This window comes from Leucopleurus acutus, assembly GCF_964270905.1.
Source record: "Leucopleurus acutus genome assembly, chromosome: 14".
NCBI lineage: Eukaryota > Metazoa > Chordata > Mammalia > Artiodactyla > Delphinidae > Leucopleurus > Leucopleurus acutus.
The window spans coordinates 6,644,094-6,670,217 of record NC_139156.1 but is presented as its reverse complement, the minus strand read 5'-3'; the positions used below and the strand labels follow the sequence as shown (position 1 = coordinate 6,670,217).

At 38.9% G+C, this 26,124-nt stretch overlaps 1 protein-coding gene across 2 annotated transcripts in view; it reads left to right on the top strand.

Moving 5' to 3' along the window:
* Positions 1-26,124, top strand: part of EDRF1 (erythroid differentiation regulatory factor 1) — a 39,875-nt gene that overhangs the window by 6,617 nt on the left and 7,134 nt on the right. For both annotated transcript variants that reach the window (XM_082854640.1, XM_082854639.1), the window contains exons 7-24: positions 2,017-2,118; positions 2,386-2,507; positions 3,215-3,326; positions 4,847-4,994; positions 5,088-5,196; positions 5,512-5,623; positions 7,241-7,498; positions 9,255-9,326; positions 9,631-9,781; positions 11,961-12,149; positions 12,479-12,679; positions 14,283-14,501; positions 16,164-16,387; positions 17,741-17,899; positions 18,074-18,223; positions 19,743-19,896; positions 21,256-21,371; positions 22,796-22,947. In XM_082854640.1, coding sequence (XP_082710766.1) covers positions 2,017-2,118; positions 2,386-2,507; positions 3,215-3,326; positions 4,847-4,994; positions 5,088-5,196; positions 5,512-5,623; positions 7,241-7,498; positions 9,255-9,326; positions 9,631-9,781; positions 11,961-12,149; positions 12,479-12,679; positions 14,283-14,501; positions 16,164-16,387; positions 17,741-17,899; positions 18,074-18,223; positions 19,743-19,896; positions 21,256-21,371; positions 22,796-22,947 — 2,750 coding nt within the window. The remainder of the gene's footprint in view (positions 1-2,016; positions 2,119-2,385; positions 2,508-3,214; positions 3,327-4,846; positions 4,995-5,087; positions 5,197-5,511; positions 5,624-7,240; positions 7,499-9,254; positions 9,327-9,630; positions 9,782-11,960; positions 12,150-12,478; positions 12,680-14,282; positions 14,502-16,163; positions 16,388-17,740; positions 17,900-18,073; positions 18,224-19,742; positions 19,897-21,255; positions 21,372-22,795; positions 22,948-26,124) is intronic.

Below are 26,124 nucleotides of genomic sequence, written 5' to 3'. Positions count from 1 at the left end.
TTTTTCCAAAGTTGGGAAAACTGGAAGGAAAAGGAAGGGAGTAATTACCATGCAAGTCCATATAGTGATAACTATAGGAGGTGGGTATGTTACATAAATGAGAAGGGACATGGGTGCTGGGTGCTAGGAGGGTCCCATGTCATGACTTGGGTAGTGGTTACATAGGTAATTTGCTTTCTAACTAGTCATTATACTGTATTCTGTATTATTTGTTTTATGTACTTTCCTATATGTGATTATACTTCACTAAAGGAGTTTCTAAAAAATTACTTAGTATTCCTTGACTTCAAAATACATTATAAAAAGACCACATAATGGAAATACTAGTCTTCTACCACCCATTTCCTCCTTTATGAGTGTTATCGTCTGTCCTTTAAGGGTTACTATGAAAAACCTTGGAGGCTTTTGAGAATATGCAGACCTGCATGTGGAGGAAGTGAACTGGAATCTACCTAATGCCTCAGGCCGTGTACTTTACTCCACCTGTGGCGTATAAATTTGTTTCATCCTTGGAGCTGCATATGTATTGTGTTGATGGTATCATTTTACAAATAAGTAAATAAAGCTCATAAAAAGTAGATGTTTGTCTGTGGCCACAGAGCTGATGAAGTTCCAGCTAGGGTTTAAACCCTGATATTTCTGACTTCAGAGGCCTGTTCTCACAGCATTACTCCAGTGTGCCCATGTATCCCCCACATTTAGAAGGGCCCTGTAAGCAGTCGGGTTGTCTTAGCAATGGCATATTTCTAAGTAGAGCTACCCTGCCTAAAAATAATCTTTTACAGAATACTTTTTATAACATATATAAATCTTTAAATTTCAACATTTAGAGATGTATTTTTGTTCGTAAGCTATCACCTCATGAATTCTTGCTCCCAACACTAAAACGGCTAGTTTGAGGCCTGTGTTAAGCATTAATAGAGTTTAAGTAGGTCTCTGTGGTATGGCCGTGAGCCAAACCTTTATTGAGGACATTATAAACTAGAGCCCAAACTCCCACTAAAGCAGCTACCTGGCAAATACAGTTTGGGGGGTTGATAACTTGTCTGTGTAAATAAACAATATAATAAATGTTTGAAATCCTTTAAGGACCCTTTGTAAAGAAGACAAGACATAGCAGAAGCACTGGAGATTCCCCCCCATGCTTGCAGTTATACGTACTTTGCAGGCAGGTGCTAGGCCTGTTAGCACACACATAGGAATAAGCAATGCACACACATACTCACATGTGCATGCACATATGTATGTTCATCTTGGTTTAAAGTAATGTTTCTTAAAGGTTTAAAGTAATGTTTTTTAATGGCAACTGCCCTTATGATTGGAAAGTTGAGTGGTGGACTGTGTTTACCCATGTCAAAGATTCCTCTTCCTATGTGTTTTCAAAATATATTCCACAGAATCTAATAAGAATAAGAAAGTGTTATGAGATCAGATACATGTGAGAACATTGGATTATACAGAGGCGAAGTAGGTTTTTCCAGTGCAGGACCTCTTAGGGGCTTTTTAATGGTAATAAGAATTGTTACTCTCCAAAAGCAAATCGTTGGTAAGCAGTGTTTATCAAACCTGACTCCAGAAATTTTTCACCCAGGGACTAGACTTCTGTGAAACACACACTAGGAAATGTGAAACTGGAGGCTGTTCTGATGACCAGTGTCTCAAAAATACGGCTGAGGTTTCTTAGGAATTTTTTAATCCAGTAGGGATGGGGTGTGCTGAAAGAGCAGTGCTCTTCTGATTCACCCAAAAAAAGAGGAAAAAAGCTTGGAAAGCTTAAAATCATCTTTCATTGTTATTTGAATAAGATCTAAATGTGATTAGCTTATTATAGTAACCGGTAATTAGGAGCTCAAATATGTCACCCAGTGATGAGAGTTAATGGTTTGTATTAGCCCTGATTTACCAGAGTAGATTTGATGTGTATGCTTTGAATGTTTAGGTGATACTCTTTAACAGTAGGCCATTTTAAAGTAATTACGGCAGCAGAATCACTCCTTATCCTTGCACTTTTCACAGGGAGGTGAGCCTCTTGAACCCTCATACATAGTGGGGCATGTGGCCTCAGCACCTAAAGAACAAAACCTGACTACTTTATTCAATGACGGGGAGAACAGTCAGGTATGCTTTTCGTGGTGTCCAAGGTGAGACACCTAATCCCCAGTCTACTTCGTCATTTAAAAACTAGTCTAAATTGGATTCATAGGGGAAGAAATCCACTTGATCCTGAACCTCTTTCTGAGCATCTCTGTGATCTTATAGCTCTGTGGCTTTAATTTACCTTGTCTCCCTTGTCTTTTCCTTTTTCTAGTCTTTCTGTGGATCATGGGGGGAGATTATTGATCTCCTGTTTATTATATAATCTTTCTATTTGATTTTAAATCACAGGGTCTTAAAAATGATTTTGCTCGGAATATTTTATGGACGTTTGAAGACATACATATGCTGGTTGGCTCCAACATGCCTATATTTGGAGGAGGCAGATACCCAGCAGTCAGCCTGCGCCTCAGGTAACCAGGCTCGTGTCCCTTTAGATCAGCCTTCCGTCTGCTTTCGCCTCTCCATTCCAGCATCGTTGCCTTTTCTAGTTGTTTTCATTTCCCTTCTTGCCCCACCAGTTGAAATGGCTGCAGTGAGGAAGGAGTGTTTCAGCAAATGCTGAAAGCCCTCTGGCTGGCTTTTCATTCTAGTCCTCAGTGAGTGGAGTCAGAGATCTGCTGTGCTGACCTAATCTTAAGTCTGAATCTACAACTTGTGAGAATATAATGTAGTCTATTTAACTAGTCAAGGAGATGGTCTACCAGCTTTCTGTTAACTAATTGTGAGCATTTTTTTAATGTTCCAGGTGTATGTGTTCATGCTAGTCCATGTGAATTCTGACTTGGGCACTATGATGCATGCTGGTCAGTCTTTCACTTCAGGTTGTGTGAAGAGCATGCAGTAGGCTCCCCGTCATCCGCTGTCGTAGTTCCTCCTATTCTTACTGAAAACTCTGATGGACACCCATTAGAAGTCCAAGAAAAGCTTGTGGAAGGATGTTAAGTACAACACACCACATAAGCTACATGTGCGTGTCTCATCAGAAGAGAAAGCATAAATGGCATTCTCCAACTAGGGAGAATAGATTAAAATATTTTAATGGGGGAAATAAGTCTCAGGTGATTGACTATGGAACAGCTTAATTAAATCAAATAACACTAGAAATGTGTATTTTTAGGGATAACAACAAACCAATTAATGTGCTAACTGGAATCGACTATTGGTTGGACAACTTGATATGCAATGTACCAGAGCTTGTCATGTGTTTTCATGTAAATGGAATTGTACAGGTAAGATAGATACAGTGCAACTTTTAAAATAATCTCTCAAATACAGATTGGAGCAGAAAGTACCTCACTAAAGTTTTTAAGACTGTTAAATACTAAGGTGTATTTTGGCAAGGAAGATAGCTATGGATAAACTCAAATTTGAGTGTTTTCACGTTTGAGTTGGTGATATCAGAATTCTAGATGTTATAGGAGTCTAATTTTACAGGTAATTTGTGGGCAGGTCATAATACAGTACTAAAATCTATATTTGTAGCCAGAGAACTGTAATTTTAATGCCAGGAACCCACAGTAATTACCTGAAAGTGTCCTAACAGTAGAGGTGTTTATTCAGTATACAAATACCTACTCAGTTTATGCAAAGTTTTAAGGAAGGGCCCCAGCATTGCATAAAAGTAAATAGTTCATATAGCAAATTGTTATTGAGCATATTCTATTTATGAGGGACTTTGTCCCCATCAGAAATGTTGGAGGAAAAACAATAAGGTTTGGTCACTACTCAGAACGGTTTAACCTAATGGGAAATAAGAATGTGCAAAGAGAAAAATTGGAGACAGTGGGTGAAGGATTCACAGTGTAGTGCACACAGGAGTCTGGATGATCAGAGAAGGGTGAGATCACTTCTGTTTTGATCTGGTCTATTTTCCAACTGATTTGTAGTTTCTAGTCTTAGAGTACTTCAGAAAATACGGTAAGTGGCCTTTAGGGAAGTGTAAGCAGAAGACAAGCTAAAGCTACGGAGGCGCTTTAAAAATTGTGATAGTGGTCTTCCCTGGTGGCACAGTGGTTGAGAGTCCGCCTGCCGATGCAGGGGACACGGGTTCGTGCCCCGGTCTGGGAAGATCCCACATGCTGTGGAGCGGCTGGGCCCATGAGCCATGGCCACTGAGCCTGCGCATCTGAAGCCTGTGCTTCGCAATGGGAGAGGCCACAGCAGTGAGAGGCCCGCATACCGGAAAAAAAAAAAAAAAAATCGTGATAGTAATAGCCTTGCAGCCTTTACTCTTACTGTTGCCTCCACACGCCATGCTCCATTTCTGTAAAGGAATAGACTCCATAGCTCAAGGGGAAAAGAGGATATACTGGAGACACTGCCCAGATGACTATAGTGTCAGGGGAAAGAAAAAGCCAGAAATATATATTTTGAGAAAGTTTACTGGGCGAAGTCTGCCTTCATTTACCACCTTCCCAGTGGAAAACCATTAGGGTAGAATAGAAGAAAGTGTACAGTGTGACTTGTTCCATGGTTAGGACAGAAATGAGATCCTGCCTAAGTGTGTGGTTCAAAATCAGGTGATGACTCCCCCTTGAGAATTATTCCTTTGGTAAACCACCACATTGCTGGCAGGGATGGGTCAGATTTCTTTGGAGTATCAGGGCAGAAAAAAGACCAAAAACCAGTGCCTTAAACTTTCATGCTGCGTAGGTCTCTAGTTGCGGGATTCGTACGTTTGGTCGCTTTTTCATAAGAGAAGTGTTGCTGTGTAGGTTTTCTCTTAAACTATCTTCTATCTGTTTTACAGAAGTATGAAATGATAAAGACAGAAGAGATTCCCAATTTGGAAAACTCTAATTTTTCTACTAAAGTCATAAAAGATATTGCACAGAATATTTTATCATTTTTGAAATCTAATTGTACCAAAGAAGGACATACCTATTGGCTATTTAAAGGTAAGCTAATTCTTGAATGAATAGTAATTGATTTGAGTGGCAACTGTAAAGTGAGGTTTATTTGGTTTTTTTGGTTTTTTTGTTTTTTCCCAGCAAGTGGCAGTGATATAGTGAAGCTCTATGATCTCACTACTCTTTGTGAAGAAACTGAAGACAAATACCAAAATCCATTCACAATGCCAGTGGCTATTCTCTTATATAAGTGAGTGCTTTAAGAAGTTAAGATGAAGAATTAGCCTTACTTGCAATTCTTAAGTGTATAGCCACATTATCTATGCCAAGGTTTTAAATACCTTTTAGATTTTCATAGTTTAAAAAAAGTGTATGTATGTATGTATATATACACCTATATACTGTTCCAAAATAAATGGGGAAGGGGGAGGGCAGGTATATAAAACACAACATTTAGTTGTTTCTTATGGCCCTTATTCCACTGGAAGGAAAGAAGAGCGTGCCTAGACTTGAGTCTTGTAGAGAACAATGAATGGGGAGTAAATTTGATATGAACTTCTTTTAGGGTTGCTTGCAACATGATGATGAAGAAGAATCAAAATAAGAAACACTATGGGACTGTTAGAACCCTGCTTCTGAATTGTGTTAAATTGCTGGACAAAGGCAGGCATCCTCAAGTAAGATTAACATATGCTCTCTAAAAGAATTCTGGCATTCCGATAGAGAATTGTTGCCTAGACATTAAAACTGCCTAATTCATAGTCTGCAACTGCCCAATGGATCCAGTTTGGTAGCCAGGTACCACGTGTGGCTCTTGAGCACTAAAATGTGCTTCATCTGAATCGAGATGTGCTTTCAATGTAGAATACACACTGAATCTTGAAGAGTGTGTGTGCGCATGTGTGTACACATTACATGATGAAATATTTTGTTTATTGAATCAAGTGTAGTATTAAAAATTGATTTCGGGCTTCCCTGGTGGCGCAGTGGTTGAGAGTCCGCCTGCTGATGCGGGTTTGTGCCCTGGTCCGGGAAGATCCCACATGCTGCGGAGTGGCTGGGCCCGTGAGCCATGGCTGCTGAGCCTGCGCGTCCGGAGCCTGTGCTCCGCAACGGGAGAGGCCACAACAGTGAGGCCCACGTACCGCAAAAAAAAAAAAAAGAAAAAATTGATTTCAACCAGTTTTCACTTTTTTTTAATGTAGCCACTAGAAAATTTTAAATTTTGTGTCTGGCTCACATTTCTCTTGGATAGCACTGTTCTATAAATTTACAATTCACACAATTTTAATAAAGTAGTGCTGTTTTTCCTTTGTATTATCACTGTTAAAAGGTGGAAAACTATAGTCTCTTGAAAGATCCATTTACATGAATGTCAGTATGAATAAGGTCCACATCCTGTACCTCAGTATATAAAAGCATCTCTTAAAACAACCTCAGTTCTGTGCCCATGGTTTTACACCAGCCTTATTACCCTCAGGTGTCTGAATTTGACAACTGTATGTTTCAGTGTAAGGATAGTTGTGTCCTGTTTAAATCAGAAGAGATATGTAGTATCTGTGATTTTTTTTTTTTAAAGATCCAAGTTCCTTTTAATTGTGGCCACGTGCAGTTTGGAGATAAAGATTATCCTAGAGACCAAACCAAGATAAACTGTTTTTGAAGAAAAATGGCAAAGCAATTTCTGGCTTAAATGTCTAATTGCTGATTAAGGTGATGGTGGTTAATAAGTTAAAAATAGTGTTAAGACTATTGCATGTCTGAGACTAAGAATTACCTAAAGAGTAGAGTAGAATAAATGCTAATATATAAATGCTAATTTTAAGAGAAACCAGATTTCCCTCATTAAGCTAGTGGAGGTTTTCCCCCTGGAACCATAGGTCGTATAGTAAATATTAGTTGCCTATTAAAGATAAACTAATTAGTTCATAGCTTGTAAAGAGAAATTCTTGTTTCTTGGTTGATACGGAGTGATGTGTTGCTAACATTTTAGTTATGACACTTTATACGTGAAAACTTGTCTCCAGTGAAATACATTTGCCACTTTTTCTTAAGAGAGAGGGCTGGGAATGGAATAATTTTAGGAAATAAACATATCAACCCATGAGGATTTTACAGAGTACATTCAGAGTATTGGTACTTTGAAACAGGAACATTTCAGTGTGTATTAGCAGTCTGTGGTGGAAACAGCCTGTCTGCAGGTCTCTTAAAATTTGTTAGTACAGTAGTAAAATTCATTCCACTTTAGAATGCTCAATTTTGATGAGTTACTTATATTTTTTTCTTTTTATAAGATTATTGCTTCAGCCAATTACATGCTTTCAGAACTCTTCCAATTGGATGAACCTAAAAAAGAAAGTTCAGAATCTCCATTAAATGAGAATTCTGATGAAAGTTATAGTGAAGAGGAGGAGGAGATGCCAGACAGCGATGAAAACGTATCCTACAGCACCTGTTCTGATCCATCAGATGATAACAAAGCAGTAGCTATAATTAAGTCTGTTGGAGAATTGTCAGTTCCAGAAAAATACAAATCCATTCATCAAATCAGAGTAAGCATATTGAAATTTGTATTAAAATTTCATCAATGGAAAAACAAACAATCGTTAATTGAATACAGTTAGCATCTCAAAAGATGGCATTACTTCAGTAAATCTTTTATGGTCTAGGGTCTAGTAATCATTAGCTCTGTGAATTCTGAAACTTGGTTTTATAGTTGTCCCAGGGTAACTGATCCACATGCAGACCTATGGTGGGCTGATGTGTAAACCGCATCAATATGTTAATTTTTATGTGGGAGATTTTCCTTTCCAGTGACCAATGTGCAGCCCTGGCTGCTCACCATGGTACTTCTTCCCGGTTGCTGTGTTGCTGGGAGACTGAATGTGTAGGTTGCTTGGTGCACGTAGAATCAGAGCACATGGGTGGCTCATTATTGATCCATATGTGGAGAAATCTGGCACATTGTCCCTGTGCTACAGCACGGTGCTTTTCAGTGACTGTGGCCATGTGAGCTGGATTGGACATGTCTCTTCTCTGGTCACAGCCCGAAAGACCCTAAGAGCTTCCTGCCCTTTTGGTTTCTCTTGGTGTCAATTGTGTTGACTGTCATACCATCCATCTTTTTCTAGACAGTGTAATTATGTTTCATTTTTCTAAATTATAATTAATTTCCTGTCATATTTATAGATAATCTCCTAATTTAAGCTCTGAATTTAACTTTCGGGTGGAAATTTTATATCCAAATAGGTTTTTAGAGGACACCTCTGTGTCACCCCAAAACATTGCCTGTCCTTCTGACCTTCTCTTCCTTCATTTCTCCTCTCATTTACCTTAGCCCCACTGCCTTTTTTTCTGTCTCTCATAAACCGTCTTTCTGAATTTTAGTGCACTTGCAGCTTGAACCCCGCAGTACAGTAAAAAAATGTTTCTGATTATAAACAAAAACATTGATTGTAAAAGGTACCTGTATTTGGGAAACTGCATTGTAACAGAATGTGATTACATTTGGAGAATGGTATGCTTACAGATTTTTTTTTTTTTTTTTTTTTTTTTACAGAGACAGCACTTTCTATCAATATTGAAAGCACTCAGAAATACAGTCATAGTATTCATATAAACATGTCTTTCATGGTAGCTTTGCCTTATCTCAGTAGTTTTTGAAGTACAGACAGCATGGCTCCAGAGCCCCGGCCTCAGCACTCGCTCACTGAGTGCTTGAACACATTACTTAACATCTGTGTTTACTTCTCTGTATAACGAGAATGGTAATTCCAGCCTCATAAAATTCACCAAATGGAATGCCTCGCAGAAGCTCTTACACATGATATCACTTAGTAGATGGAGGCTGTTAACTGGTTCTCCTCCTAATTAAGTATATAAATTATACAGTGAGACCATTGGCAATACTTGTTAACTTATTGCTAAATTGGTATTATTAACTGTGTGTTACCAAGAACTAGTGCTGATTAGGAGTCAGGCTCACCCATCGGATTAGATATACATTTATTTAAAACATTACTACTCTCATTCTTGCTTTTTTTGTTGTAATAGAATTATTTTTTTGAATTTTAAGTACTTAAAGCAACATGTATGCTGGAAGATCTTTTTAAGCAAGATTTTTGTTGATGCTTATATCAGTTTACTCTGCAATTAAACAGTGCATTAGCCTTAAAATGTCAGATACCTCACTAAGCTGAATATACAGAAAATTTCAAAATTATTGACTTGTAGAGTTTTAGTAATTCCCAGGAGATGGAATTTGTCATATCAGTGCCTATTAATAATTTTAAATGTTTGTTTCTGAAGCCCAGTTGTGCATTTCCAGTTTGCCATGACACAGAAGAGCGCTGTAGACTTGTGCTTACCTACGTTCTGGAGGTAAGTTTCAGTGTAGACTGCACCGTTTCAGTAAAACTTGTACTTGATATGCAAATAGTGTTTGTTTGTTTATTGGTGCCTACATGTTATTCTGAATGATATTCTACTGTGATTTTCCCCCCCTTTAAGCATAAGTTGAAAATTAATGTCTCCTAATTTTCAGGTCAAATGTAGTAGTTTTTTAAAGTCTGTTTTCAAAATTTAAATTCTCCTAAATGTATCTAGTAGTCCAGATATCGCCTTATATTTAGTTTCCAGTTGGTGTTCAGTGACACGTATAGTAAATGTTTCTCTTCTTTTAAAGGGTTTAAAATCTGTGGACAGCAGCATCAAAAAAGAAAGTGACCTCCCTGCCGCTGACCCCAACACCCCAATCCCACTAAAATATGAAGATGAATCCACAAGGGGGGGTCCTGAGGGTCTGGAGAAGCAGATGGCCTTGTTTTTGGACAAAAGTAAGTTGAATTGAAGTGCAAATAAGGCCTTTTCAGCGGAATAATATAGTAGGCCTTTTCAGCAGCAGACTTAGGTCAATTAAGGCATTCATTGAAAGGAATTCAGAAAAAGGATATCATGTGAATGGAAAGTAGGGGAAGATATCCTTTCAATTGAAATATAAAATAAAACAGGATAATTTCGATCCTTTATAGATAGTTCTAAGAAGAACATAAGGAACCTGCTTCCTCCTGTTACCTGCTGTGAGGAACTAATGCCTTCAGCACGGTGGGGTTCTCCTGAGAAAGCCCCACTTCAGTAGATGCAGTCAAGGGTTTAAGCACAAGGACTTAGGAACCAAACCGCACAGCTTCAGATCTCAGCTTCACTAGGGCAGGTTGTTTGACTTTTTTGAGCCTTGTTTTCTCTCAGAGTAGAGACAATAATAGTCCCTACTTTAAAGGGCTCTTACACGGATTCAGTGAGTTAATGTATGTAACGTGCTTAGAACAGTGCACATGATGAGCACCTTAGGCGTGGTAGCCGTTGTCTCCTCACGGCACTTGGATAAGCTGCAGGAGTCACTTATAAAGGGTCTGATTTGTTCCTCAAGAACATCACTTCATGAGGAACATGTGGACTTTGAAGTCAAAGTCCTGAATTTCTCATTTATTTTAATCTAAGTTGTATTTCTTTTTCCAACCATATCCCCCTCCCTTTGTTTTTTTAAATCAGTTTCAGTTATTTTAAAAAGTGTTTTGAAAGCCAGTATGTTTAAAATAGTATCAAGTGCTTTCTAAAAGGTCTTTTCTTCCCTTCATGAACATAAGGGGGCGGGGGGCAGTGTGCGTGGCAGGATTCATTTCCCCAGCATTTATGTAGTGCTTCCTATGTGCCAGCCTGAGTCTACCCACAATGAGGAGGGCCACACCAGCACTCGAGACCCCTGTCTCTGTGCTTCCTTCATGGTGTTCTCTTCTCTGAAATGCGTTTTCTGTCTCCTCCTTCCTCCGCATCTCAGCTGTTGAAAATCCTGCTCTTGTTTAAGGTCTCCGTCCTAACCTCTATCCCCAGAATTACTTGGTTCCCTCACCACTCTGTCCTGTGAGCACTTAACTGAGGCCTGCCTCAGTCATCATCAGCTGTGTCTAATGGTTTTACACACACACACACGAACACACTTGTGAGCAAAACTTCATCTTCTTCATTTTTGGTTTTCTCACAATGCCTCGCATATAGAAAATGCATAACAGTAGCAGAGGAAAAAGAAATACATGCACAAATAAAACCATAAGAGACTAAGTACTTTTCATTGCTTTGAAAGACTCAAGTGTTGGAGCTGATCAAAAAATGAGACATCTTTAAAGAAAATAAAATAAAATGAGACATCTTGAAGCTGGGAGATGATGGGGGGTGGGTTCCCACATCATTTTGCTCTTCTCTCTGTCATTGCACTTAATATATTTTGTTGTGGTTTATGTTATTGGCCCATCTCCACCCTTGGTCTGTGGGGTCTTCAAGGACAGAGGCCATATAACTTCATGTCACTGTTTCTGGTGCCTAGCACGGTGCTTGGCACAGAAGTGGTCATTTGTTGGCTGAAGAGGGTAGTAATGGGCTGGACTTTAGAAAGTATTCCTGGTGGAGGAAGCAGTAAACCCAGATGGGATACAGGGAAAACAGGGTCTATGTAGGCAACAAGCTGCACCTTGATTTTGGTTGGTGGAGAGTAGGCGTGGAGTACAAGGAGGTAAGGCTAAACAAATGGAGCTTAGGAAGTGGGCTGAGATGCTGAGACATGATTGAATAAGTGGTGAGAAGCCATTTTAATGTTTTAGAACAGGAGTTCCACTGTGATTAAAGCTGTGCTTTTGGAAGGTGAACTTTTTGGCAGGTCCACGCATAGACTAGAGAAAGGACGTAGATGTCAGTCATGAGCTTAGTTATGTTAGTGACCCTGAAAGAGTGACAGAGTTGACAGCTACAGAGAAGCAGGCCTTTGGAAATCCCAAGTGAGAATGTCAAAACACTGCTATTCTACTTCATTGCATTTAAGTAGTAAGATACAGTATTTACCAGTTTTGTTGTAGCTATTAATAGTACCTAGGCCTGGAGGGTTTTTATCAAGAAGCAAAATTTTTTTTACAGTGAGACTTATATTCAAATAAAATGTGCTGCCTTTTTTCCCTCATGTCGTAGTGGGCTCCCTTCAGAAGGGTAATTATTCCAGTCAGTCTGGAATGATCCCTGGTTCTTGGCAACATAAAATGAAACTCCAGCTGATTCTCAAGTCATCAAAGGCCTATTATGTTTTGTCTGATGCTGCCATGAGTCTTCAGAAATATGGAAGAGCATTACGATACATTAAATTAGCTTTGCAGAGCCATGGTAAGTTACTATAAATGAAAATATTTAATAGGCATTGGGAGGAGAGAACGGAGAAGGCATCTGAATCAGTGAAATTTTAATCCTATTTCTGTTTTAAATTTAACTAAAATTTTTTTTTCTAATCTTGTATATGTTTCCTAGTATTTTCCACTTTGGTTTAACATCGCTTCATTTTGAAATACATGAAGTCATATGTGATATGTGACATAAAATAAACTTAGATACAGTGGTACAAAGCTTTCAGCTGGTAACAGATTTTCTTAATTTTTACTGTATTCCTTCATTTTTAGTGTGCTGTGTTTTTTCTCCTTCCTACCCTTTCCACATAGATACTTATTGCTGCCTCTGCACCAATATGCTTTCTGAAGTGCTGCTATTTCTTTCTCAATATTTAACACTCTGTGGTGATATCCAACTAATGCTGGCCCAGAATGCAAATAATAGAGCGGCACACCTTGAAGAGTTTAATTACCAAACAAAAGAAGACCAGGAAATATTACACAGCCTCCACAGGGAGTCCAGTTGTCAAGGTATGCCAGTGAGACTCATCGTTTGATTCAGAAAAATGCCAGAAATGTTAGTGTTTCGGTATTGCTGTTTTGTTTCATTTCTTAATGTTAAATTGAACATGATCCTGTGTATTTGTGTATAAAGTGGTTTTGAAGTATTTTATAATTAGTAATTATACAACTAGAACTAATTAAAAAATAGTCTCTGGAGACAATCGTATTGACTTTTTACACTTCTCTCTTTGTAAGGTTTTTCTGGGAAACCCTTTAGTCAGCTAACCAAGCCATGATTTTCTTTTGAAAAGGAGTAACAGTTGGTAAAAGTGGATGAATTACTTTTTGAATGGTTCACCTTTTGAATGGTTCCTGAGGGCTAAGATACAGTGATCATTATTTTTTTATTTTATTTTTTTTTGCGGTACGTGGGCCTCTCACTGTCGTGGCCTCTCCCGTTGCGGAGCACAGGCTCCGGATGCGCAGGATCAGTGGCCACGGCTCACGGGCCCAGCCGCTCCGCAGCATGTGGGATCCTCCCAGACCGGGGCACGAACCCGCGTCCCCTGCGTCGGCAGGCGGACTCTCAACCACTGCGCCACCAGGGAAGCCCCAGTGATCATTATTTTTTAAATGTAGTTCACAGCTGTCTGTTTTTGGAAGATAGGAGAATTTAGTCTGCAGAGCAGTATCCCTCCCTCTTAGCTCAGTACAGTTATATATAAGCACCTTGCAATTAGGGCAGTAAGTGAGACATTAGGTGCTTTTGTAATGTATGGAGTTGTTTTATTATGCTCTTAAATCGTTTATATCACTTTATATCCACATCCCAAAAAACTTTGGACTGTTAACATCTAGAGAGGTATACTGGCGGAGGAAATATATTATTGTGGGTTTTTTTGGCCCTCTTTCTCCCCTTCTCCCCTTCTGAGTTTCTCAAATAATCATTTTATTTTAATAAACATGGTGATAAAATCCTTAAGTTTGTTTTTGCCATTCCCATCATGTTAATTTCATATAATTTACTTCTTTGTAAGAGTGATGTGCTCCTTGAAAGTTATCAGCAGGAGTACTACCCTTTTTCTCCCTTGAATTTTTGGGCCCTGCACCTGAGTTTACTCCAGTCTCCACTAGAGGGCACGTTTAAGTCTTTGAGAGCTTATCTGTCAGCTTCTTCAGTGACATAAACTTACATTGGCAAACTCTAATGTACATAACTAGCCTCTGTAGCAATCCGAACCTTATTTCAAGAACTGTTCCTAGTAATTAAAAAGGAAAAACTGGTTTACCTTGTATCAGTGGACAACTTTAGGTCTGTACCAATAAGCAGTGGACCTGGTAAAATCTGGGTCTTGGGAGTTGTTTTTAGGCAGGAAAATATTTCTTTTAATCCAACATTAATGTCCCAAGAAAATATAGTTTTTAAAATAAATTCAGAGATCTTTTCTTTTGAAATTTAAAATTTTAGTTGTATTAACTGAATCTTACTATGTTTATAGTATATTGCATATTACGGTATAAGCATAATTTTACTATATGTTATTTTGTCTTAAAAGTATTAGATTACTTAGATACTAAGGAATAAGGGTTCATATGACTCATGGTGATGTTTCCTTTTTTTTCTTTTAAGGATTTGCATGGGCAACTGATTTGTCTACGGACTTAGAAAGTCAACTTTCAGTTAGTTGTAAATGTTATGAGGCTGCTAATGAAATCTTGCAGTTTAGTGACTTAAAAAGTCAAAATCCAGAACAGTATATACAAGTATTGAAGAGAATGGGTAACATTAGAAATGAAATCGGTGTCTTTTACATGAATCAGGCTGCCGCATTACAGAGTGAGAGAGTAGGTGAGTACGTCTCTGGGGTCCTGTCTTTATTGCCCGTTGTCTTAGAAAATCATGCTGATTTTACATGGTTCAAGCCAAGAACTGTGGCATTTGATTTTATGTCATAAAGGGGTGCACTATTAAAGAACCTTTTATTATTAAATTCTCAAGGAGTAAAAGTAGGAAAAGACATTATTTCCCCTTGGGAGTCATCATTTCAGTGTCCTCCGTCCTCCATCTGATCACTTCAGAAGTGAGTTGGACAGTCAGCCATGTGCTAGGCTCTATACTGGATATGTAATTGGCTAAGACATAGTTCTCCGAGCTGGGAAGCCAGATATGAATACAAATCTCTGAGAAATGCTATAAGTACAAATGCCGTACAGTAGAGGAGTGGGGAAAGGAAGACGTTCCTTGAAGTTGTGGCTTTCTTGGAAGGCTTGTGGGAAGAAGGTGTAGTTTGGGCAGATTGCAACGTGATATGATTGCAGCAGGCAGATGTGGGAAAGGTGGGATGTCTCGACCGGAGTAGGCAGCATTAGAAAGGAGCCAAAGATATAGTGTCCAGTGGGTGTTTAGAGGAGCAGCGACTGGTCTTCAGTGATTCAGGCAGAGGGGGATGGATTCATCTGCGCCCATGTTGAGTTTGAGAAGCCAGTGGACGTGTACGTGAATGGTATGATTTAGTAGTCAGTTAGAAATGTGTGCTTAGAGCTCTTTGGGTTAGCAAGGCTTAGGTTGGGAACCATTCACATAGGGGTGATAGTTGAAGCCATGAGAATGGGTGAAACTGTAGAGGCTGTACACACAGCATGGGAAACCAAAAGGGCCAAGATAAAACTGAGGACAGCAGGTAGGCTGAATAAGTTATTGTGTGCCTGTTGATCTGTGAGCTGTACTTGACACAGGGGTACAGAGGTCATTGCCGGTGGGAGAACCTGTGCTTTTTTGTTGTTGTTATTTATACATATATAATACGTTTTTAAAATTAAGATATAAGAACCTATGCTTTTAAGGTGCCTCTGGAGGAGGAAGTTGGTGAAGGTGTATGAAAAGTGCTTGTCAGAAACCTAGGAGAATTAAAGACACAGACTGTGCCTCTTGAAATTCATGGGACCATGTCTTTTGAATCTTTATACAATAGTGCTTTGCTCGATGTTTTTATATGCCTGCTTTAATATCATCTGGTTAATAGAGAAGAGGACTCCGAGTGTTGTGTCAGTCTGCCCGGCTGCCGTAGACTAGGTGGTTTCAACAACAGAAATTTATTTTCACAATGTGGAGCTGGAAGTCCAAGGTTGGATTTCTCTGAGACTTCTCTTCTTGGCTTGCAGGTGGCCACTTTCTTGCTGTGTCCTCACCTGGTCTTTTCTGTGTGTGTGTTCCTGACGTCTCTCTCTCTCTTACGAGAACACCAGTCATTTTGGATCAGGGTCCCACCTTATGACCTCATAAATGAGACCTTAGTCAACATTTGTGGTTAGGGCCTCAACATGAATTTGGGGCGGGGGGCGGGGGGGGGACACAGGTGTGATGAGAATAGTGCGCTGCAGTGGGTCCAGGTGGCTGGTGGTCCACTAGACATCCTGTCACTGCCACCCTCTCATCATCTCATCGAGAGACACTGGTGGGTTTACGCCGATATCTGCTTACACAATTGTTTTCTTTCTTTTTTTTGTGAAGTGAGCAAAACTGTGTCTACTGCAGAGCAGCAGTTGTGGAAAAAAAGCTTTTCTTGTTTTGAAAAGGGAATTCACAACTTTGAGTCAATTGACGATGTCACAAATGCTGCCCTTTTATTATGTAACACGGGACGACTCATGCGAATTTGTGCACAGGCTCACTGTGGTGCAGGTGATGAATTTAAACGTGAATTTTCTCCAGAAGAAGGCTTGTATTACAATAAGGTAACTTGCTTACATGTTGGACCTCATCTATTCACACCTGATTGTCCTTTACACTTTGCCACAGCTCCACTAAAAGGTTATAAAACTAAAATAATTAACAGCTGTGGTGATGGCACAGGACTAGACAGATCATTAAAACACTTAGAAACTGGAAGAATACTGAGAATTTAGTAGTGAAGATGACAGGTAGGGAAAGATAATTGTTCAGTAAATTACATCGGTGTAGTGAGAGCATGTCAGATGGATTAAAGATCGACACAGAGAAGTGAAACTCTGGAAGTCCCAGAGGAAAATACAGGTAGACAGTTCCCTGATAGGATGGGACGCTTTTGCAGCGTAACACAAAGAGCAAAAATTGCGACATAAAAGATGGATAAATTCAAATGCATAAAAATTGTTTTTTAAATGCACAACAGAAAGCAAAATTGAAAAGCAGTCCATAATCCAGGGAAAATACTTAGAGCATACATGACAGATCAGAGGTTAATAAATCCTTAATATATAAAGAACAATTAAGAATCATTGAAAATAAACTGCCCCAATAGAACAAATAACCTTGAACAAAAAAGTCATACGTGTAAAAAAAAAAAAGTAAATGGTTAATATGTAAGAAAAATTTCAAAATTTAAACTTTTATGAAATTTAAAAATCAAGTTTTTTTAATCAAATTGTGAACATTTTTTGGCAAATGGTAATATCCAGCGTTGGGGGAGGTACAAGAACACTCATTTAGTCGAGAACTTTGAAGCTGTTTAAATTACATTAGTGAGCAATGTTCATTGCATAGAGAACTTAAAAAAAAAAAGTGACCTTGTTTTTCTTTACGCCTACATATACACAGAAAAAGTGGATAAGTACACACCAGAAATGTAGAAATTATTGCTGGGTGATGGAATTCAGTGTGATTTTATTTGATTACATACAATGACCATGTATTTCAGCATGGTGGTGACAGAGGTGGGAAGAGTTGCTTCTTTATACAATCAAACCCAGCAAATTTTTTATCCATAGACTTGTCAGATTAGTTTTTCTAGTTTGCTAGTTATATAAGCTGTAATTCTCATTTAGAAAGAAAGGAAAACAAATGAAAAAAATGCATCCTTATGCTTCACATGAGTCATAAGACACTCAGATGGGCTGATGATAGACTCGAGAGGAAATGTGGGCAACATGTAGTCACTTTAAATCACTTTCTTCATTGAAACTGTGTCACTGATTTACTTTTTTCCTTTCCTCATGATATTGGTCTTTTATAAATTCTCTCAAATTAATGTTGGGGTGATTGTGAGACATGTTTTACTTTATGGTGTATATTTAAACTGAGTCACAATGGTCCTCTTTCCTCCCTTGCAGGCTGTTGATTACTACTTGAAAGCTCTAAGATCCTTGGGAACACGAGACACACACTCAGCTGTTTGGGACTCAGTGAATTGGGAATTGTCCACTACTTATTTTACTATGGCAACTCTACAGCAAGATTATGCTCCGTTATCTAGAAAAGCTCAAGAGCAGGTAATATTTGCTGGATTATAAAGAAGTCTTAACCTTACTTATTCCTTTGTTTGACACATATTGAGCATCTGTTATAGTCTTTTTCTTGACAAGCAGTATTTAAATGTTTTTAAAATTCTTACATAAGATTATGGGATTGTCATTTTTTTCCTCCCCCTTAAAAAAAATACACAGATTGAAAAAGAAGTCAGTGAGGCTATGATGAAGTCCCTGAAATACTGTGACGTGGACTTGGTGTCTGCTCGACAGCCTCTTTGTCAGTACCGAGCTGCAACCATCCATCACAGGCTGGCGTCCATGTACCACAGTTGTCTGAGGAATCAGGTATTGCCATTTCGATTCAAGTTAAGTGCCAAGTCCATTTAAAGGTGTTCTGGTGCTTTTCTTGCATTTCTGTAGACATTTAAAATGCCATCTATTCTTTTAGCCATTTGAGAAAAACTTGGACTGTTGGTATTTTTCCCCTCTCTCCTATGCTATGTATTTTTTTATTATAATTGGGTCTTAGTTTGCAAAATTATGTGTTTGCCTGGGTGTATTATTTAGATTTTTTAAAAATGTAGTTAGGCTTTATAGTAACAGTTCTATGTCAATTTTAAAGTATGCATTGCTCATTTAAAAAAATTTTTATTTTGAAATAGAGCATGCATATAAAAGCACATAGAAAATGTATGTGAAGCATTTATACAGTTTAAAGAAAAACAAAGGAAACCCCTGTGTACCTCACCTTGAGGTTAAGAAATGGAAGACCCCTTCAGGGATCCCCTGTGTACCCCTCCCTGTTGAGTCTCTCTCAGTACCCACCCACATTAACTACTGTCCCTCATTTACTATTATGTCTGTACCTTTTCTGTCTTTTACCACCTAGATTAACTACTGTCCCAGATTTTCTATTATGTCTGTACCTTTTCTGTGTTTTACCACTTAAACAGCATGTTTACATTTTACCTGGCTGTGAACTTTATAGAACAAGTCATACTGTACATATTCTTCTGTGGCTTACTGCTTTTTAGTTAACATCATGTTTTGGAGATTCTTCCAGGTTGATACACGTAGCTGTTCATTTTCTCAGCTCAATAGTATTCATTAAATGAATATATCACGGTTTATTTATCCATTCTATGATTAGTGAACTTTGGGGTTGTTCTAGTTTGATGCTATTAGCAATAATATGATGAACAGTCTTGTACCTGAATCCTGGAGCTCAAATGCATGTATTTCTAAGGATAATTTGAGGCCTGAGCTGAAGGTGCCCTCCTTCAGAGAGGCTGCCTTGCTTCTGCTAGGAGTCTTGTGCTTATAGTTTCTCAGGGATATTTTTTTATTGTTTTGTTGTTGTCCCTTTCTTAGCTCAGCACCAAGACAAATTATCTTGCAGTTCCTTGGGTGTGGGTTTACTTCTGGGATGCCTTTATCCTGGAAATACTGTCCTTTGAGGTCCAGCTGAATCTGGAGAGGGTTTTTTCCACCCTGAGCTGGCCCTAGACTCTTTTCCCCTTGCCACAGAGGGCCCCCAACCTAAATTCACATTTGTCCAGATGGCCTAACATCCTCACGGCAAAAGCAAGCTTGAGAGAATTCGAAGACAATTCACTGGGGGAAGAATTGTCTGTTCAGCAAATCATGCTGGGACAACTGGACATCTGCGTGCAGAAGGATAGGGTTGGACTCCTCCCTCACATAACATATAAAAATAAACAAAATGGATTAAAGACCCTAAGTGTAAGAGCTAAAACTCTAAGACTTGTAACAAAACACTAAAAAGTATTTAGTGGTCCAGAGACTTGGTTAAGTAGTTATTGTGAAATCAAAGCCTTAGGATTTATTTTATTTTTGGTTCTAGGTTGGTGATGAATATCTTAGGAAGCAGCACCGGGTGCTAGCAGATCTTCATTACAGCAAAGCTGTAAAGCTTTTTCAGCTTCTGAAAGATGCTCCATGTGAACTACTTAGAGTACAGTTAGAAAGAGTAGCATTTGCAGAATTTCAGATGACCAGTAAGTCTCACTTCTTTATTTCGCAGGTTTGTATGCATTGGCTTAGTGTTGGGTTGCCTTAGAGTGAGGCAGCCTATGGATCTCTCTTGGATGTAAGCAATGTTGTTTTCTTTTGAATTTGCCCGTAGTTAATGTCTTTGGGTAGGGACATCTTTTGAAATGCTTTTTAAAACTTAGAGAAATGCATTAGCTTATGTTTAATGAGTAGATATACTGAAATATAGCCCAGGATTTCTTACTTGAAAAAAAATTATGACAAGTTAGTTTAGACAATTAAAGATTTTAAGCATCATGAACAAGATGGGAGTGGAGAAGCGGTGATGGAGAAGTGGTGGGCCTCACTGAGTCCCCTTGAACGAAGAACCAAGACTGGCAGCTTTGGATTGTGGTTCTAGAACAGACTTTAACTGCAGATCCTGAGCAAGGTGGCGATGAAGTGGGAGGGCAGGGAGGGCGAAAGCGAGGCGCTTCATTTATCATTTCCCACGGCGGAGTAAGCTGGCCCTCCACCACTGAGCGATTTTTTCTAAATTCCCTCCTTGGTCTTGTTCACCTGCTCCCCTTCTGCACAGGGATCTTTTGAGAAATATCTCTTGTGTGGTAAAGAAACAAGAGACATTTATTTGAAGTACAGCAATTCCATTGGTTTCTTTTCAGTTGTTTTCTTCTATAAAATTAAAATAAATTTAATATTTAACATATGCATGACTCTTTATATAGTATCTCTGGAAGGATGGACGAGAAACTGACGGCACTGTCACTTCCGTGGCTTTCAGTGTATGCCCATTTGTACCTTATACATTTTGACAGTGTATTACCTATTCAGAACAGTTTTTAGAAATACTTTTTACTAAAAGCATCTTTTTAAACTTTTTGCCAGTATATAGTGCCTAGCTGAATGTCTTGGGTGGTCACCCAGGATTAATAGTAGCTCTTTCTGGGGGCAGTCTGGGGTGATCTTCTTTTCCAATTTGCATCTTTGAATTTTCTGCCATGTTTGAATTCCTTAGAATGAGCAGGCATCGTTTTTATTAAAAAAAAAAAAAAAAGTAGATACTGGGAACAAATCTGCTAAGATGGTAAGTATGCTTAATTTCCTTTTTAAAAAATGTTTAATACTGTGACTGTAAAACCAGATAGTGAGGCAGGGAAACAATGATTGTTTATTGCCTTGTCAAGTCTTACTATTTTTCTTTAGGGATAATTACTAGACAAAAGTCGGATTTAGAAGATTTCTTGGGATTCTCATGAGCTACCTTTACAGCATTTGAAAATCGGAATTTTCATTAATACATTGACATTGGATGGGTTTCTAGATTTATATTTAAAGGAATGATCATTTTGTGTTTGACACTCTAGGTCAGAATAGCAATATTGGAAAATTAAAAACACTTTCTGGGGCTCTTGATATAATGGTGAGAACTAAGCATGCATTCCAGCTCATCAGAAAGGAGCTTGTAGAGGAATTTGACCAGGTAAATGGAAAAAAGATTTATCATTGTTTTTTATGTGTCTTAAACTAAATGCTACATGATGTGTATAGTGGGCATATGGGATGCGTGTATGTGTATATATGTGTCTATATGCATTGTGTGTGTACAGATACATAAATACATATGCTCTGCATAAAAACCTGTTAACAGTGATTATTACATTTTCTTGGTGGAATTATTAAACTCAAATTTACAAGTTCATCTTTTATATTTTAAAATTATTTCTTGTGGGCTTCCCTGGTGGCACAGTGGTTAAGAATCTGCCTGCCAAATGCAAGGGACACGTGTTCGAGCCCTGGCCCGGGAAGATCCCACATGTCGCGGAGCAACTAAGCCTGTGTGCCACAACTACTGAGCCTGAGCTCTAGAGCCCGCAAGCCACAACTGCTGAGTCCACGTGCCACAACTGCTGAGGCCTGTGCGCCTAGAGCCAGTGTTCCACAATAAGAGAAGCCACCACAATGAGAAGCCCGCACACCGCAACGAAGATTAGCCCCCGCTCGCCGCAACTAGAGAAAGCCCGCACGCAGCAACGAAGACCCAGCATAGCCAAAAATAAAATAAATAAATTTATTAAAAAAAAATTATTTCTTTAAATAACCACATAGACCTTGGTTAATAAAAAGGCCCTGGGAGTATAAAGTCTATTAAGTTTTGCTTTTTTTTTTTTTTTTTTTTGCGGTACACGGGCCTCTCACTGTTGTGGCCTTTCCCGTTGCGGAGCACAGGCTCCGGATGCGCAGGCCCAGTGGCCACAGCTCACGGGCCTAGCCGCTCCGCGGCATGTGGGATCTTCCTGGACCGGGGCACGAACCTGTGTCCCCTGCATCGGCAGGCGGACTCTCAACCACTGCGCCACCAGGGAAGCCCTGTTTGTTTTTTTAAGAGAAAGGTCTGTGCCTTCTTTTATAATTTCCACTAAACTGTCTGCAGTTGAACGGTGATTGGGCTTAAGCAGGCTCCTTGGGAAGGCCTTTCCAGTTTGCCAGGTGTTCCCACATTCATGCTGCCTTCTGCTGAAAGCTTCCCTGAGTCCCAGTGGCCTCCAGCCTACTTCCAAACTCTGGTTCTCAAACCATACAGTACCCATTTCCATCTTGCTCCTTGAGCGTCTGACGTTGGAAAGTCAGGAGGTTTTTGTTCAGGATTAGTTTCTACTACGTAAGTGCCTTTTAGGTCTGAGACATTTTTTTAATGTGGTTTAGTCTATCAAAATGTTCTCAGGGGAGGGAGGAGGAGGCCGTGATGAGGCTGCCAGCAGGCTGTCCCCGAGGGAAAAATCATCTCAGGTTTGCTCTTTTTTGCTTTTGGTTTAAAAGTTTACTGGATTATTGAAATGGCGGTTCCATCACTTTAGTATGAAACTGTGAGGTAGCTTAGGTGAAATAACGTTTTGTTGTTTCTAGCCTAAGAGTGAAGAGACCCCTCCAGCTGCTGATTCTTCTCCTAGTCTCAATCGAGAAGAAGTGATAAAACTCCTGGGTATATTTGAATCTCGCTTGTCATTCCTTCTTCTTCAGTCCATCAAACTGCTGTCATCAACTAAAAAGAAAACAAGGTAAATTTTTTGGAAATTTCTTTCCAAGCACCTTACGTATATACTTTTTATTACTGATACTGTAAAAGGATGGGCCCCATTCTTTGTTGTGTGTTTTAAGTGGTGCTCTTTCGTGATTTGTTAAATTGAGTGAGAATCATCTCCATGTGGCCTACTACGTGTTGAGATTATAGAAACAAAGAAATCTTACTGCCTAAGAATAAATACCCTATAGGTTGTAATATTTTCCCTGAGAGAGATGAATGACCTGGAATGAAGACCTTGACTGTTTCTTGTAACTCTTCTGAGCATTGTGTTTAATGGGAAGTCAGAACTATAGTTTAGATACTCAGGGCCAAGCGCATCATTAAAAGTAGGTGACAGAACATCAAAGTCTCTCTACCCAAGAAACTAGTGAAGAGAAGAGTGAGCATCTCAGCAAATACACCTATAACATCTTATACAATTATGTTGTTTTCCAGAGTTATTATGTTGGGATTATTAATTTAATTTGAAATTCTGGTAGTAAATACTAGATCAGGAAAATAATATAAACAATATGCCTTTCATTTTTTTTAGTATAAGTATAATCCAGCCATATTACAAAATTTGAAAAATAGAAAAAGGAGAATCATTTATCCTAATATATTCATTCTTATCAGTTATCCTGTGCGTATTTTACCAGTTTATAAAATTGGGATACAGATAATTTTTTGTCTCTTTTTATGTTTTATTTATATATAGTAAAATTCATCCTTTGTGGTGTACAGTTCTTCAAGCTTTGACAGATGCATAGATATGTATGTCTGCTGACAAAATCATGGCACAGAGCAGTTCCATCAATCCAAAAATTCCCTCTTGCTGCCTCTTTATAGTTGATTCCTCTCCTGATTTCAGTTCCTTAGTATCTCAGGGAGAAAGCATTCTGTCTCCTGCTATGAAGTGTGACATCAGCTACAGGTGTTTGTAGATCAAGTTGAGGATGTTCCCTTCTATTCCTAGTTTGCTGAGAGTTTCTATCATGAATGAATGTTAAATTTTTGTCAGATGCTTGTGCTATATACATTGAAATGACTATCATTTTCCATCTTTAATCTGTTAATATAGTGGATTACATTGATTTTTTTTTTTTTTTTTTTGCGGTACGCGGGCCTCTCACTGTTGGGGCCTCTCCCGCTGCGGAGCACAGGCTCCGAACGCGCAGTCTCAGCGGCCATGGCTCATGGGCCCAGCCGCTCCGCGGCATGTGGGATCTTCCTGGACCGGGGCACGAATTCGTGTCCCCTGCATCGGCAGGCGAACTCTCAACCCCTGCGCCACCAGGGAAGCCCTGATTTTTTTTTTTTTTTTTTTTAATGTTAAACCAGCTTTGAATCCCCGGGATAAACTAGTACTTTGTTGTGGTGTATTGTTTTTTTTATGTATTGTTGGATTCCATTTGCTAATATTGTGTTGAGAATTTTTGTGTCTGTTCCTAAGGGGTATTAGTCTATACTTCTCTTGTGATGGTTTTATCTGGTTTTGGTATTTGAGCAATGCTGGCCTCATAAAATCAATTGGCAAGTGTTCCCTCTCCTGTTTTTTGAAAGAGATTGGAATTTATTGGTGAAACCATTTTAACGTAGAGTTGGCTTTATGAAAGGTTTTAACAATTAGTTCAATTTCATTTCATAGATATAATATTATTCAAGTTGTCTTTTTTTCTTCTTGAGTTTCATCTGTTGTCCAATATATAGGTTCACAGTATTCCCGTATTAGCCTTTTAATATCTAAAGGAGTTTTTAGTGATAGCCCTTCTCTCATTCCTGATATTAGTTTTATCTTCTCTTTTTTTTTGGTCTGGTTAGAAGTTTACCAATTTTATTGATCTTTTCAAAGAACTAGCTTTTGGTTTGCTTTCTCTTCCCCCATTTTTTTTTTATTTTCAGTGTCATCGATTTCTACACTTATATTTCCTTGCTTTTGTTTATTTTGGGTTTAATCTGCTTTATTTATTTATTTATTGCTGTGTTGGGTCTTTGTTGCTGTGGGCAGGCTTTCTCTAGTTGGGGCGAGCGGGGGCTACTCTTCTTTGCGGTGCATGGGCTTCTCATGCAGTGGCTTCTCTTGGAGCACAGGCTTTAGGTGCATGGGCTCAGTAGTTGTGGCGCACAGGCTTAGTTGCTCCACGGCATGTGGGATTTTCCTGGACCAGGGCTTGAACCTGTGTCCCCTGCATTGGCAGGCAGATTCTTAACCACTGTGCCACCAGGGAAGTCCCTTTTTCTGGTTTCTTAAAGTGAAAGCCTAAATTACTGATTTGAGACCCTTTTTCTTTTTAAATATAAGTATTTGCCACTATAAATTTTCTTCTAAGCACTGCTTTTGCTGTGTCTCACAAATTTTGATATATTTTCCTTTTCATTCAGTTCACAGTAATTTTTTTATATCCCCTGAGATGTCCTCTTTGGTCCATGTATTATTTAGAGGCATGCTGCTTAATGTCTGAATATTGGGACTTTCCAGATATCTTTCCATTATTGATTGCTTTATTTTAATTGCACTGTGGGCTGAGATCATAGCTGCATATGATTTCTCTTCTTTCACAGTTGTTTAGATTTGTTTTATGGCCAAGAATATGGTTTGCTTTGGCAGGTGTTCCATGTGCACTTGAAAATTATGAGTAGCTTACTGTTTGGTGGAGTGTTGTGTAAATGTCGGTTAGGTTTAGTTGGTTCAGCGTGTTGCTCAGGTCTTCTGTATTCACACTTTCTGTCCACTTGTTCGGTCAGTTACTGAGAGAAGCATGTTGAAGTTTCCAGTGACAATTGTGTGGATTCATCTGTCTCTCCTTTCGATTCTTTCAGTTTTGTTTCACATATTTTGAGGCTCTATTAGTCACATACACATTTAGGACTGTTATATCTTGGAGAACTGAGCCCCTTATATAACATGTGATGTCCATCTTTGATATTAATATAGCTGCTCAGGTGTTTTTGGTTAATGTCTTTTTCCATCTTTTGCTTTTGACTTATCTATGTCTTTTAACTTAAATGTGAGTTTCTTATAGATCGCATATAGTTGAGTCTTGCTTTTTCAATCCAAACTTATAGGTGGTATTTTTTTATTTTTTTTTTTTTGTGGTACATGGGCCTCTCACTGTTGTGGCCTCTCCCGTTGCGGGGCACAGGCTCCGGACGCGCAGACCCAGCGGCCATG